This window comes from Meriones unguiculatus, chromosome 9, assembly GCF_030254825.1.
Source record: "Meriones unguiculatus strain TT.TT164.6M chromosome 9, Bangor_MerUng_6.1, whole genome shotgun sequence".
NCBI classification, from domain to species: domain Eukaryota; kingdom Metazoa; phylum Chordata; class Mammalia; order Rodentia; family Muridae; genus Meriones; species Meriones unguiculatus.
In genome coordinates, this window is record NC_083357.1 from 115,656,092 (window position 1) to 115,672,687 (window position 16,596).

The 16,596-nt window shown below is 39.1% G+C and overlaps 1 protein-coding gene across 1 annotated transcript in view; it reads right to left on the reverse strand.

Moving 5' to 3' along the window:
• Uggt2 (UDP-glucose glycoprotein glucosyltransferase 2) overlaps nucleotides 1–16,596 on the reverse strand; it is a 98,360-nt gene that overhangs the window by 54,576 nt on the left and 27,188 nt on the right. The window contains exons 12-20 of the mRNA XM_021637093.2: nucleotides 15,718–15,868; nucleotides 13,039–13,158; nucleotides 11,888–11,973; nucleotides 11,334–11,469; nucleotides 10,329–10,460; nucleotides 7,692–7,856; nucleotides 7,295–7,418; nucleotides 7,118–7,213; nucleotides 4,354–4,445 (exon numbers count right to left, since the gene is read on the reverse strand). Of these exons, the coding sequence (XP_021492768.1) occupies nucleotides 4,354–4,445; nucleotides 7,118–7,213; nucleotides 7,295–7,418; nucleotides 7,692–7,856; nucleotides 10,329–10,460; nucleotides 11,334–11,469; nucleotides 11,888–11,973; nucleotides 13,039–13,158; nucleotides 15,718–15,868 (1,102 nt within the window). The remainder of the gene's footprint in view (nucleotides 1–4,353; nucleotides 4,446–7,117; nucleotides 7,214–7,294; nucleotides 7,419–7,691; nucleotides 7,857–10,328; nucleotides 10,461–11,333; nucleotides 11,470–11,887; nucleotides 11,974–13,038; nucleotides 13,159–15,717; nucleotides 15,869–16,596) is intronic.

Here is a 16,596-nt window from a genome sequence, read left to right on the forward strand (position 1 = left end):
TCTGCCAGTGACCTCCAGGGAGCCAATTCGCGTGGGAAGCATGTCTCCCATCTAGTAGCACAATCTACTGATAAGCTACACCGACGCTGCTGGAGTGGGTGTGGCATCTTTTCAAGTGTTTTAGCAATTCTTGGTCCTTAGAATCTTTGCTTATATTTTCAAATTATTATGACAATTGTAAAAAAAAAATATGGATATCCCTACTGTACTAAGGCTATACATCAGTTATGGCAGAGATAACATCTTTACAATATTGACCTCTTCATTAATGACGACAGTATACCTTCCACTCACATAGGACTTCTGTCCTTTCTTTCAAAAGCTTTACATTAAACTTTGTTACACTGGTTTCTAGTATCAAAATAGTATATTCATTAAAATTTCTTATTTATTGTAATTTTTATGATTATAAACAGACCTACTAACAACATATTCAAATAGAAAGATTAACTATAATAATTTATATATCTATAATATGCAATATGCATTTTAAACTTTGAGCATTTTGGCATTCATGATCATGAATAAGGATTGGTTATAATCTTATATAACATTCTTTAGTCATAGGATTTTGGGTAACTTCACTTCTAACTACTTAGATAATCAGTAAAGCAATTTAAAATACTTGGGTAAAATCAGCAAAAAAAAACTATAGATATATGATAATGATATTAAACAAAGATTATCTTTCCTCAATTTTTATATCTAATATATAATTTTGTGACTCCAAATATTCTCACTTTTCAAAATCAGTGCTTCTATAAAAAGTAGTTTTGCATTTATGTGGGGGGGTGGGGAGGAAAATGGGGGGTAGGGATGGGAATAGGAGGAGATGAGGGAGGGGGTTACAGCTGGGATACAAAGTGAATAAACTGTAATAAATAAATAAATAAAAATTAAAAATATAGATGTTCATTTAAAAAAGTACCCTGAAATACAAAAACCATCCTGCCTAAGAATTGATTTACAATTACTCCCTGTAGGAGGCGCCTTTTGCTTCTCCCATGTAGGCTCTGCGGCTGGGACTCGGGTCATCAGATTTGACATGTTCCTTTACCACAAACCACCTTAGCTCATCTTTTATGTTCTATTTTAAATTAACTGCTGTGAAGATACCTGTATGTTAAAGAGCTTAGGGACGGTTAAAATTGCATAATTCCCTACCAAGAAGACATAAATAGGATAGCACTTGTCAAGATCTCAGACTCAGCCGCTAAATCTAGTGAATAATTTTGTGACTGTAGGGAAGAGCAAAGCGGTGTGCGGTTCTCCCAGACAGCGCATTTCCAGAAGGTTTTCAGAAATGCAGGGAGATGTTAACTTCTCCGAAATGGACGGCTCCCCCAAAGATCCGATTGCCTACAGGTTACTGGAAACAGCCCAAATGCACTCTGACATGGTCTAACAGCACATGAAAACCCTTCAGGTGTCACGCTTCACTGAAAATATATCACCGATTCCTAGTGTGGCAGTCAGCCTGCACGGTGGTCCCAACAAGCCGCACTCTCTACTTCATGCCTTACACAGCCCCTTCTCACACTCAACAGACACCTCCCTCGAGCAACAGAAAATACAGGCTCTAACTTCTGAGACTGTCTCATAGCCGAATTGTAGTTTTGCCCTCATATAATCTCCTATTCTTGACTTGGCCAGATACCGTGTTCTGAGCATTTCTTAGCAACACACATGCACATGTGCACACATGTGTATATAAGCACACACATTCTCGCACACACACACATTCGTGTACACACACACACACACACACACACACACACATTTGCTCACACACGTGCAAGTCCAAGTGCATGCACCAGGTTTATGTGGCAATGGAATGAAGCACTTGGTCCATCTGCCACAGGCAGGTAAGTGTGCTACCTCAGCAGGCAACATTCAGCTCCTGCCAAGAGCACAGACTGTGCAGCAGGAGGCAAATTAGGACTGCAACCTCAGGAGAGTGCTACTCCTTATCTAAGATGCTCTCGGAAACTGGTGAGAAAAAAACACTGTTTTGAGTCATTAAGTTTGGTAATAATTTGCTGTTTAGCAATAAACTTACAATGAGCTAATTCAAAAATGTCATAAAACATTTTGATGTTTTTCTTAATTTTAAAAATAAAGATATAACAGCTCACTTAGAAATACAGATGTTCCCCGTCTTCTCCTACTTCTGATATCTGTCCTGTTTGGCCTTCTGAATGAGGATTGATCTTCTTACCCAGGGTCCTCCTTGTTGTTTATCTTTTAAGGATTACCGATTTTTGTAGATTTATCCTATATTACAGGACTACTATCTACTTATAAGTGAGTATATACCATGTGTGTCTTTCTGCTTCTAGGTTACCTCACTCAGGATGCTTTCTTCTAGTTCCCACCATTTGCCTGCAAATTTCATGATTTCTTTGTTTTTAATTGCCGAGTAGTATTCCATTGTGTAAATGTACCACAATTTCTGTATTTGTTCCTCAGTTGAGGGATATCTGAGTTGTTTCCGGCTTCTGGCTATTAAGAATAAAGCTGCTACGAACATGGTTGCGCTAATGTCCTTGTTGTGTACTTGATATTTGTCAAATATTTGGATATTTGTCTAGGAGTGGTATAGCTGGATCTTTTTTTTTTCCATGTTCATAGCAGCTTTATTCATAATAGCCAGAACTTAGAAACACCCCAGATGTCCCTCAACGGAGGAATGGATACAGAAATTGTGGTACATTTCCACAGTGGGATACTACTCAGCAATTAAAAACAAGGAAATCATGAAATTTGCAGGTAAATGGTGGGATCTAGAAAAGATTATCCTGAGTGAGGGATCCCAGAAGCAGAAAGACACACAGTATATACTCACTTATAAGTGGATACTAGACCTATAAGATAGGAAAAACATACTAAAATCTGTACACCTAAAGAAGCTAAGCAGGAAGGAGGTCCCTGGGTAAGATGATCAATTGTCACAAAGACAAACGGGATGGACATTGGCAGAAAGAGAAAACAGGTTTGTTTCATCCTATAATTCCAAATAACAACACATCCCTGGGTGAAGTTAGGGCAGGATCTTGAGGAAGCACTATTCCTAATTGTCTGAGAAAGCGCCAGATTGATTTCCAAAGTGGTTGTATAAGTTTACATTCCCACCAGCAATGGAGGAGGGTTCCCCTTTCTCCACAACCTCTCCAGCATGTGTTGTCACTTGAGTTTTTGACCTTAGCCATTCTGGTGGGTGTAAGGTAAAATCTAAGGGTCATTTTGATTTGCATTTCCCTGATGGCTAAGGACATTGAACATTTCTTTAAGTGTTTGTCTGCCATTTGATATTCTTCTATTGAGAATTCTCTGCTACCACAGAGGCCCTCTGAAAGACTGTACCCAGCAGGGCATTGAAGCAGCTTCTGAGAATCATAGCTAAACTTTGGGTAGAGTGCTGGGAATCTTATGGAAGAAGGGAGAGAGAGAGAAAGACCTGGAGTGGAGAGGAGCTCCACAAGGAGACCAACAGAGCTAAAAACCCTGGGCCCAGGGGGACCTGAAGAGACTGATACTCCAACCAAGGATCATTCATGAGATAACCTAGAACCCCTGCACAGATGTAGCCCATGGCAGCTCAGTCTCCAAGTGGGTTCTCTAGTAATGGGAGCAGGGACTGTCTCTGACATGAACTCAGTGGCTGGCTCTTTGATCACCTCCCCCTTATGTGAGGGAGCAGCCTTGCCAGGCCACAGAGGAAGACAATGCAGCCAGTCCTGATGAGACCTGATAGGCTAGGGTCAGATGGAAGGGGAGGAGGACCTCCCCTATCAATGGACTAGGGGAGGAAAATGGGGGGGGTGGGGGTGGGACTAGGAGGAGATGAGGGAGGGGGCTACAGCTGGGATACAAAGTGAATAAACTGTAATAAATAATAAATAAATAAAAATTAAAAATATAGATGTTCATTTTAAAAAGTACCCTGAAATACAAAAACCATCCTGCCTAAGAACTGATTTACAATTACTCAAACCAGCAATTGCTATACCTAGCTGCCGTTTTAGAACACAGATTTGAGTTCACTGGAGACAAATAAGCTTTTCCTCTGTATCTCTGTCTCTGTCTCACTATTTGAGTAGATTATTAAACATTCTTCAGAAACACACACACATAGTTTGAAAAAAAGACTACAAAAAGGAAAAAGAACAATACCTGGGGACAGTCGTAAGGTTATTTTCACCAGGAGAGAAAACTGTCTTACATGGCGTTTATGTGTGACTCCCTGATGTGCTCTCTTAGCACTATGCACTAACCACATGAACTTGCATGTCATTAACATGGAAGAGAATGACAGCTGAGCACTATTCTCACTCAGGAAGAGTATGTACTTACCATATGCTCTAATGCATTAAAAAGCAGTTTCCTCCCAGGAGGGGTATCAAAATCAGCAATAATCCACAAAGTGACGGCAGATATCATATTATCTGAAATTTTCAAACAGTCAAGTAAAATTATATTTTTCTAAAATCAAAATAAAGGAAAATAAAAGTTTCTGCTTAAACCCCACAAAATAAGTATTTGTTGTTGTTTTTCCAAGACAGGGTTTCTCTGTGTAGACTTGGCTGTCCTGGACTCACTTTGTAGACCAGGATGGCCTCTCAAAATCATTATCTTAGAATTCAAAAACCGTGTTTTCCATGCACAGGCAGACATGTGCTGGAGCTGCTCAGAGTTCCACATCTTGATCACAGGCAGCCAAAGGAGACAGTGCCACACTGGGCATAGCTTGAGCACAGGAGACCTCAAAGCCCCTCCCCACAGTGACACGCTCTCTAACAAGACCACGCCTCCTAACAGTGCTGCTCCCTATGGGCCAAGCACTCACACCGTGAGTTCATGGTGGCCTTACTCACTGAAGCCACCAGGTGACACAGCTGGAATTGCTGACTAATGGGAGAGACAAAGCTGTAGCTGGGCATCCCTCGGCACATAATAAATACTCCACTTCCAGGACTGGGGTATAGCAATGGAGGTGTGGCCAATGGGGCCCCATGGGAATCCCACACCACATAGGCTATTGACAAGTTGCTCTCCACAAACTGATGATAAAGTGCTACTGCTGAAGACAACTGACTGAACATGAAGTGGCCAAGCCAGTGCCTATCTGGAGCCTTCACCTCTACCGACTAATACGCAGGGCACTTTCCCACTACCAAAGGAAAGAGGTCAACACCAATTCAGCTACAAACTCAGTGCTTCTCAATGATGAGCTGCATGCAAGACTCACTAGTAAAATAATGGCCCCAAAATTGGCTGGGAGTAACCAACCAATATATGATTGGATTTCTATCCCACTCCACGAGCTAGAACCTTTGCTTGACATGCTGGGGACCTAGAACCTTAGACTCGATGGTCAGTGATTTCGGGAAAATAACAAATACTACTGTTGTGCTCAAGAAATGCAGCAACAAAGTGACCTCTAGTGACATTGTTCTATGTTCATAGAACAGTGTGTTGCTCAGTCAGTATGAGATAAGCTTCCTCCTGTAGCAGATGGAAATAAATGCAGAGACCCACAGCTATACAATGTGCAGAGAATGAGAGACCCTGGAACACTTAGCTCTGAATGGGATGACTCCATCAAATCCCTCCCCCCAGGATTCGGGAAACCATGCAGAAGAAGAACTGGAAGGACTGTAAGAGCCAGAGGGATGAGGAACTCCAAGGAAACAAGGCCTTTTTGTATGGGTTCACAGAGCCTGAGCCAGCAGCACTGGGCCTGCCTGGGTCTAGGCTTCCTGGTGTCCTGAAGCTGAGAGTGGGAGTGGACACTCTACACCACACCCCTAGCGCAGAAGCTATCTCCAACTGATAACCACTCACAAAGAAAAGCTAGTTTCTGCCAACAGTGGCTCCTATGCCTGACAGCAGACACCGACAGAACAGGGACTCCAGAGTATTTCTGGAGGTTCTTCTGTCTCACAGTGCTTTATCTGAGCATTTTTCTTCCCCTTTTTTCTTCCCTTACAGGTCTTTTGCTTATATACTATGGTTTCTGATTTTGTGTTTCTAAGGTTTTGTGTGTGTGCCAACATGTGTCTCTGCATCTATATATATATTTCTTGTGCTTTTTCTCTGGTTATTTTCTCATTTGTTTTATCCTTTTCAAAGCTGTCTTTTTATCTTTTCTTTTCCTTTCACATTAAAAAACATGCCTGTTTTCTACTGAGAGAGATCAAGAAGGGATGAGAAATTAGATGGGTGGAAGGTGGGAGGAGCTGGGAGAGGGGAGTAATAATCATTGTATGGGGGGGAGGGCTTCCCCTATCAGGGGGGTAGGGGAGAGGCACAGAGGAAGAAGAGGGAGAAAAGGTAGGATTGAGAGGAGAGGAGGGAGTGAGGGAGCGGGCCACAGCTGGGATACAAAGTGAATAAATTGTAATAAATAAATATATAAATAAAATTAAAAAGAAAAAATGTTTTGACATTAAAATAATCTTAAAAATAATCATGGTATAAAATATGTAAAAATAATATTGTGTAAAATCCATTTCAATTAAAATAAAATGAGGGAACAAAGATATGTCAACCAAAGCAAACCAAACCACCTCAAAGCAGGACAAACAAAGTAAAATCTAACTAACCAAATTCTATTTACCTATTTAAACATAAAGTTGTAGCTTTAACAAATCTGTGGTCCAACTTCAGACTTCTCTTTTTAACCTAAATCCTTATTTCTAAGTGTATAAACTGTCTTGGTCTCTCTTCTTCTGGTTATGATCCCCAACTTTAGCAAGACATCCAGATTTTGTTGACTCATAAGGGAGAAACACTATTATCTCATTTAATATAGAAATTACACTTTTATTTATGGACTTACCAAAATAGGTTTTAATAGGCTTTATTACTTTCTTAAATGGCAAAAATGGATTAACATACTTTTTTAAAAAAGGCTGCATATATGATTAATGAGGATAAGAGGAACACTTTCTCAACTGCAACAACTGTTAAACTGTAATAAATTATAAACTGCCAAGTTGAAATCCAAGCCCCTAGCCAAAAATAGAAACATAATGACATTTGTTATCCAAGCACCTTACTAAAGTTAATGTTTTTATTACTTCAGGAATAAATCATAGAAAAATATGCTCATTACCTTGAGTTAAATAATGCATGTTTTTTGCAATCACAGCACTCTTATCTTGTGAATCCAAGAAAGAGAAAGTAGAGAAATCTTCAATATCAGCAGTTACTGAAATAACGAATGTTTAATAATGATTAATAAACCATTCACAATAAGCATTTGGAGTACAGTATAAGAATGGTTCTCTACCTGATGAAGATAATAAATTAAGGTACTGTGGTTCTGTGTGCAAAATCAAAGAATTTAAGCGGGGTACAACATTATTCTTATCCATCAGGAAATCAATCGCATTGATTTCATCATTTAATATGCCCTAAAATAGAAACATATTACTTTATTAATATGGGCAAGTTACATGCATATTTTTGTTATGTAAGTAATTCATACAAATATATTTAAATATTTTAAAAGAGCATTTAATGTAGGATTATTGTAACAATACTTTCTTATAAAATAATTCAAATAATCTATTTTTCATGATATCTAGAAATTTAATTATTAATTATTAAATGATCGGGGTGAACATTTTTATATAACTTAGGCCACTTATGTCATTTGTGTCATTTTCTCATAAGGGTGTACCTACCATAAAAACATCTCTTTGTAGATATACAAATGTATCCGTCATTTTTTCCAGAACAACTCCTTTCAGTTCTTCAGTGTTCAACTCTTTGAGGTCAAAGGGTTCCCCATTATAAAGAGCCTGAGGCAAAGGACCTAGGCCAGTCATCTTATAAAAGCTTGCTCCTGCCTATTTATTAGAGATACCAGTGTCAAACACAATACAGCTACTTAAAAAGAAATGTAAGACAAAATGAAACAGTGCCATATTTTTATGTCGTAGGAAAAATGCTTAATTTTGTTATTTGTACCTACACATTCAAAGAAAACCTAACCACATAAAGCAAGAATCTGAAAGTATCTTCTATCAAGGGTTGGTAGCTGTAGGAGATTAACAGAAAATTCACGAACACATTTTTTGGTTGTCCTAAAAGTTATTTACACAAGCAAGCAGTGATGGCCCTGTTGATTCTTGACATTTAATATGACATTTACTTAAAATCAAAACAGTTATCTACATTAAAAACTACTGTATTACTCACTTATTCCATAAAGACTTCTTGACTCAATTCATGAGAATTATGTTACCCACACTGAAAATAGACTGAATACTGTTCTTCAAAGTTCACTAAATACTTACAAATTAAAGCAAGGTTCGAAGTGTGTCCATAAAAGGGTCATTTAACAAGTCTGAGCATGAAGAGGAAGGGTTAGGTAAAGGCTCCTGTTAGACAATGACATTGAAAGCTTTAACAGATGAATAAAAACTTTCCAGGAAGACAAAATGGAGAAAGACAGTCCAAGTGAAGGGACAGCAGATGAAGAACTAGAAGGAAGTGAGAAGATGGCCCATTTAGGTAATGGTGATAAACACAGGCTGTTGTACTGTCAGGTATGGTTGCAGAGAGACTCTCAGAAGTCAGATCACAGAGGTCCTCAGTGTCTGGCCTGCCCCTTGTGGGTAAGTCATTCACCTGATATCTGATCCTAACTGTTAGGATTATTATTAGAACTGACATTCTCACAAGCAGTCTAGGAAACTAAGTACAAATTCAGTGCTCCCCTTCTCAGATAGGATCAAAAGTACTTAAATTTTGGAATGTGTGCAGACTCTTTCATAATTCATATCCAAGATCTAAATGCTAAGTCATGATCAAACGTTTTCAGATTCTGAAGCAGTTGAGGAAATTCAGAGTAGAGATATTGAGCCTGTAGCACTATTCTACCATCTGTACCCAGATCTGTCTGAAAAGAGAACTCTTAACCACAGTCCTGTATAATGTATGCGCTTACTGGGAAGCTATCTGTTATTTTAAGACAATGAATGCATACGAATAACATACCTAAACAAAAGTAGCACCTTAGTAGAAGGAAAGATGGATAAATTAAAACAGGTATGAATAAAGTTCCCAGAGGTATCAATGACATGACCAATACCATCAGAAAGAAGGTTCAATGACAACTGTATGGTCATCTTATTTATTTTAAAAAGAACACAACAATGAGTTGGAATCTACTTCAGTAATGTACGAAAACAGACAAGACCCAGAATGGTGTGCAGCAGGCAAGGTCAGTGTCAGGAGCAGTTCAGAGGCAGAACTGACGAACCTGATGGCTGTTTGGGAGAATGTGGAGGAAAACAAACAGGTTAGGATGCCCACACACTTCCAGCAGGGGCAGCCTGTGACATATGGAACATGAAGAAGAAAACAGGTTTGGGGTAACAAGGGACACAGTGGGCTTAGTTTTAGATGCCTTTGACGTCATATGCTTATGGGAAATGCCCTGGGCAAATGTCTGCCCCTTCTTTCTGGTGTCTGTGCGTATGTGCATGCGTGCACAGTGTGTCTGTTACGGGAGCATGAGTGAGTACGAGTGTATGGAGCACAGGAGTTAATGCTGGCATCACTGCAATGGCTTCCCACATGCTTGCAAAAGAATTTTAAGACAAGGTCTCTCATGGGACCTGAAGCTCATCAACTTTGCCCGTTAGCCAGAGGCACACTGCTCTCTTGGGCATGTGCCACAGTTGGCAGCTTTTCATCTTTTAGCATGGGACTGGGGATCTGAGCTCGGGTCCTCATACCTGCGGACAGATACTTCACCAACTGAGCCATATCACAGCCCTGAATGCATGTGTGTTGACGTTTAAAAAGATATCCCTGCTGGAAATACAGGTCTTCCCAGTGTACAACTTGTAATTAAGCAACCTCTGTATTCCAAGACATTAATTACCAGAGGCAAGCCAGTGATATAATTCTACACTTTTAGCCTATGTCTCTTTTGGGCTTAGACACATATGTTCAGTGCATCATTTCACATTTCTGGAAGTTCACAGGCATCTCAAATACTGGATACGAAAAGTGGAAATTATCTTCCATATATGTGTTTATGTGATGACAGATCTTGGAACCTCATTTCAAGTATGAGATATATTGGTATTATAAGTATTTCCACGTTTATCAAATCTCTTAAAGTTAGTCTTCTGGTCTAATTGAAATGTATTCCTCACTCATGTCTTCCCAAGTCCTCACACCACCCAGAGCCTCTGGTGACCTGCTTCGTGCCCCGTAGCTGTGCGCCCTTGTGCTCCTCATGGGGCTAAGACGCCGAGGCATTGCTTTTGTGCCTGGTACTTGCTTTACACTCTGTCCAATCTTACCATTCTTCTTCTATCATACTTGGAATGGGTTCCCAAGATATCCAAAATATCAGCATTAGGAAATTTATTTTGAAGAATACTTTTCACGTTATCCACGGTGAGTATTTGATTATCCTTCACTTTTTGGTACATCTGTGGAAACAAGATATATTTTTTTTCCTACAGTAATTGGCTTTATTTTTCTAAGACTATAATTCTACTTGCAAAATAAAGAGTGTGTCTTACAATTTCTTTTGTTTGCTGATTTTGAAATAAGTCACATATGCCCCAGGGTTGCCCTCAAGTTACTGTGCGGCCAAGGATGACCTTGAACTAAAGTGCGTTCTGCCTTCACTTCTCCAGTGCTGTGATTACATCTGGTTTTTGCAGTGCTGGGGTTAAACTCAGAGCTTCATGTACGGTAGGCAAGTACTCCACCAATGAAGCTACAGTCACTAAGGGTACTAAATATGCACATTATTATAGAGAAAGCGGTCATGCACTGTCATTAAGAAAATAGTTAAGATGCTGTAGAACTTTCAAAATGATAACCACTTATGTAGTATTAGACACTAATTTTGCTATCATTCTCACTCTGACTGCTCTCCAGGACACACATCTCTAGCTGGTCTCCTCTCTTCCTAGTCTCAATGTTGTAAGCACACCTACATGCCTCTCATTCTTTCTCATCTCTCCTTTTAAAAATGGTGGTGGTATATCTATCTGTATGCACATGTTTGGGCCAGAGACTGCCTTAGAGTATCTTCCCCCCCACCCCCCGAGCCTAGAGCGCACTTTTGGCAAAGCTGGCAGGCCAGAAAGCCCCTGGGACCTAGCCACAGCCCCGCTGCAGCGACGGGGTTGCAGGAGGGCACTGACAACTACAGCATCTTTGTGGGCAAGGATCAAACTTAGCCATACTAACTTCCTGGAACTTTTTTATATATTTAGAATGATATAATAGTAAACATAGCAATACAAGAAAATTATTTATTCTGAAAAACCTTATCTAGTGCACAAACTTACATGTGTCATGGAAATAAATGCTTCTAATACATCATATTTTTCTTCAATATAATTGAAAGCTCGCCAAAGTGCAACTCCAGCATCTGCCGCTCCATCAACTTCATTATCCACATTCAGAATGAACACAAAACCAATTCTGGGGAAAGAGGACAGATCAACAATGCCACAACCGCCTCTGGAATAACAAACTACAGAGAGGTGTTACCCTGCAGCATCTAGATGGGACATATTAGATGGGAGGAAGGGAATTTGCCCGTATACGCAAATCTCACAGCTGTTGCAGTTCTGAAAACTGTCAGACATACTTGAGTGGCCCTAACGCATCTCCAGAGTAATCCTACTATTTCCCGAGAAAGCTAGCAGATAGGTAAGAACTGTTCAGCTTTGATTGACAGAGTCTACCAGAAAGGAGGGTCAGGATACTTCACAACTCAAGTCATGTTCTTGCCATGAGACCTGCTGCTTTAAATGCACAGTCATACTCCCTGTAACACATTATAGGCAGCACTAGATTTACCACAGTTTACAGCTTAATAATATAAATTTGTAATTACCTAAGAGGAATTTCATTATAATAAAAAAATTCTGCCAAACTTATAAAGTCCAAGGTATATTCTTGAGCAGGATCAATAAACAGAACCTAGAAGAATGGACATAATAATTATTATAAGACTTTAGAATTTTCATGAAATTTAAATGTAGTCTACTTTTTATAATTTAAATCATGAAATTAAAGAGTTAAAAATTTAAAAACTTCTTGATTGAATTTTATAATTTTATGAAGCTCATAGTTACGTATTAAATATAATTACACATGGAATCTTAAATAGTTTAAAGATATTCTTTGTGGATACACAATAAAAAGTATATATTTCCTACAAAATGGAAGACCTCATTTCACATATTCATTGGCTCTTTTGTGAAAATGTTCAAAAATATTGTAAATCAGAAGGGGAAATAGAACAGACAGTGGAAGTAGATGAAGAGAGGGACCTGGGTAAGAGATGGGGTGGAGAGGAAAAGGAGGCTGGGGATCATATGTGAGGAGAGCGTGGGCAGGAGGCCAGAGGTCTGTGAGAGAGATGGGAAATCAGGGGGTCAGCCATCTCTGAGACAAGTTGGAGATCTGCAATGGGGGAGGCTCCTGAGGATATGGGAGTGACTCTAGCTGAGACTCTTAGCACAGGGGACATGGGGACTGAAGTTGCCAGGCAGGACTTCTAGTGGAGGGATCCACTAGAAAACCCACCCACAAACCTTTAACTCAAAACTTACCCTGCCTACAAGATGTGCAGGGATAAAGATGGAGCAGAGATTGAGGGAATGTCCAACCACTGACTGGCCCAACCTGACACCCACCCCATGGGAGAGAGCCAATCCCTGACACTATAATGGTACAATAATGTGTATAATGACCCTATATTGATACAATGCTTGCAGACAGGAACCTAGCAGAGCAGTCCTCTGAGAGGCTCCACCAAGTAGTGGATGGAAACGGATGTACAAATATCACTTATGAGAGCTGAATAATAATCAAATTAAGTAAAGTTACTGGCTTTCGATGCTCCCTAAAACAGCCACTCCAATCCCGGTATGCCAGGCAAGTACTCCTTAGACTTGACATGACTGCTACCCAACAGCAAGGCAATCAAAAAAGAATATTATCATATAAAAATAATGTAAGAATTAAAATAACAAAACTCACCAAATTATGAAAATTACGCCTTATGGAAGGAACTGTTTCATGTAATACTGGTTTCAGAAATTCCCAGCAACTCGTAGGCCAAGTAACGTACATACCATCATTTTCTAAGTCATTAATCCACTAGAAAAAAATTCAGAAATCTTTTAAAGCTACCTTGAGATAACAGTTACATTACTTTCAAATTTAGATTTTTTTTTTTACTCTATTAAACCACAGGTGGAAACACACACAGATTTTGCTGTATTTCTGATATAAAAAGCCAACTGAATAGGAAATATGACACATGATAACTGTATGCTTCCAAAAACAAATAAAAACTCTGGCTCATTAAAAACTATTTTGTTTGTAACTGTGTGTACTGCTTGGTGTGCTGATGGCGGGAGGCGTGTGCGTGCACGTGGTGCAGACCCTGCTGCGCCACATCCTCCGGGGACTCCAGCTATGAGCTGCTGGAGAGCATCTGATGTGGGGCTGGGAGGGGCTGAGGGAGGGGGCTGGGATACAAAGTGAATAAACTATAATTAATACAAAAATAAAATTTAATAAAAAAAACTTCTGGCAGAGCGTCCTCTAATTTGCCACATGTACATAGTCTCTACAAAGACTGAGACAGACTTTCTACTTTTAGAAATTTATTATTTCTTAGCTCTTTAGCAGAGTTCTAAGTTCACATAACAGACACTATAGATAAAGGCATAAATCATCTCACTTTTAACAGTAGGTAGAACAAGAGAGAGAATAGCAAAGAAATAAAGCTTGAATAATAAATAAATAAATAAACAAACAAACTAACTCTAAATAAAGTAAAAGCATCTTCTATCCAACACTACCAGAATATACATTCTTTTCAACTACACATTAGGCATTCTACAGGACAGGTATATGTTATTACATGGAAAAAAGAAGTCTCAATAAATTTATAAAACTGAAATGGTATAAACTATGCAATCATACAATGAACTGAAATTCAAAATTAGCAAGAAAAATTCAGAAACATCACAAATATGCAGAAACTAAATAGTATAATCTTAAATAACCAATGAGTAACAAACAAATCACAAGGACATTTAAAACACTCTTTGAAACAGGACATAGGAAACTTTGGGAGCAGCAAAACAAGAGGGTTAACTATAGCGATAAGTACCTACATTATGACGGAATGATCTCAAGTCAATTATCTAATTTTCACCCTAAGAACCTAAGAAAAGTAAAGTGGCAATAATAAATGTAAAAGCAAGGAGTCAACAGCAGTAAAGACTTGTACAAAGGTAAATAAAACAACAAAACAGCAGAGCCATACAGAAGAAACCAAAAGTTGGTGAACAACAAACTTGCTAAAAGTTTAGTGGGGCTGACAAGACACCACCAACAAAGACTCAGATGCCAAACCTGTAATTAAATCAAATCCGTAGATGCCATAAAATAGAAGCCATGTAACTAATCAATAACCCTTAAGAGCATAGACACTATATAGGCTACAATATACACAAAATAAATGCAGCTTCAACAGTCCAAAAAGTAAATTGTGCTCAAGCAGGCACTCTCCTACAGATGAAAAATTACTTCAACATATGGGAATCTACTTAATATATCATATCATTATAGGAGAATTATCATTTTAATAGACACAGGAAAAAGCTTACTTTTTCATTATGAAAACATCCAAGCAACTAGGAACACAGCGGGAGCTTCCTTACCCTGATGGAGGGCATGTGTAAGAATCAACAGTACACCTACTAGGTAGTGTGAGACTGATTGGCCCAACTTCCGGCTCTTCTGAATCCTACTAAAATCACTTAGGACGAGGATGGTTTACTTTAGAAACATGAACAAAAGCTGGGTGTGGTGATGCACACTTTAACCCCATGCAGAGACAGGTGGTTCTCTGTAAATTCAAGGCCAGCCTGGTCCACAGAACAAATTCCAGAACAGCCAGGGCTACACAGAGAAACTGTGTCTTGAAAAACTAAAACCCAAACCCAAACCATACCAACCAACCAACCAACCGACCAAGAGACCGACCAAACAAACAAACACCCAAACAAACAACCTACAGTAAACCAAAGCTACCACCACCACCAAAACCCCGTGAACTCTAGACTGTTCAGGAAGCTTTCTTGGCTATGGATTTTCAGCTGAACTTCGCAAAGAAAGTAGGAGCTAACTGGGGAACAGGAAAAGGAGATGAGACCCAGTGGTCTCAGGAAGTTCTGAGAACGGAATGGCAGCTACAGTCAGCAGTGAATTACAGATTTTTTTTTTTTTTTTTAAAGAACCACCTTGTTCCTTCAACAAAGAAGGTAGGAGCTATTTGATAAATGCCAGGATGCAGTACAGACTAAAGTCATAGCCCAAGGCACACTGTCCAGGCTTGATTCTCCTCATGTTTAGGTACTATTCTCACCTCCCAGATCCTCACTGGTGCTTTGTTACTGCTCCTGTTCCTAGGACTGTCTTCTGCCTGTTTTATCTTTGAAGCTGGAAGAGCTGCTTCATGAGAGTCCTAATCCTTGTGTGAAGCTACTAAGTGGACAGAGAATGGGTCTGTGTTTTTGTTCCCTCTTCTGAATACTCAGTCACTCAATGCTTAGAGGTATTCTAGAGACTGCAAATACATAGTTTTATGGTAAGCCTTAAAAAACTCAAATGTTTAGGACAAGGAATAATCTGAGCACTTACCACTATTGCAGAATGCCGAATATCTAACACATAGTCATAGTCCCACACAGGTAAATTTAATGTTAAAATTTTGTTCATATCTTCTTCACTGAGCCCAAGATTTTTAAGGCCATTCATCAGTTTTCCTTCTGATTTCAGCATATCTAAAATACTTTATGATCAAAGAAGAAATAATTTTAATTTTGTCAAAACTTAGAAAATCTAGAGTTTGACAATATTTTTTTCAATTGTGTATCTACATGTTCATGTATGTAGACACACATGTGTATGCATGACTGTGGAAGACAAGTCAACATTAATAATTAAAGCTAATTTCAGTCATTTTAAGATTTTAAATTTAATTTCAACATTTTGAAATTAAATCAATCTTAAAATTTGGTTCAACAAATATTTGAGTTCCATGTTGTAAAAGCTATCATAGTGGTTGATAAACAAGCTAAAATAAGTTGCCCATGTAGACTTTGAAGTCTAGTGAGTAACCAATGCTAAGAAACTAATCATTGCATGATATTACTTTAAAGCCATAGTATGCAGTGCTTTGAGGATTTGTGATTCCAGAGATGTAATGCTTGTATATATTTTGTATTTGTAGAGCTCAACAGAATTAAATCAGATAACCATTACGATATGCAAAAACTCATAGACTAACAACTCCAGTACCAGGCATGAGAAACCCCCTTAGAATGGCTGGTCAGGGCAGTCCAGATGACTGTGAAAACAATGCAGTTCAGTGAGGCACTGGTCGCCTCTCAGGCTGAAGGTGCACCCCACATGCTAAACACACCACATGCACTCAGGACACCCCACCCACAGGACTCAAGATGAACCCACCTGAAAGCCTCTTTCCTGTGGTCCAGCCTCCATGGCGCCAGAAAGTAC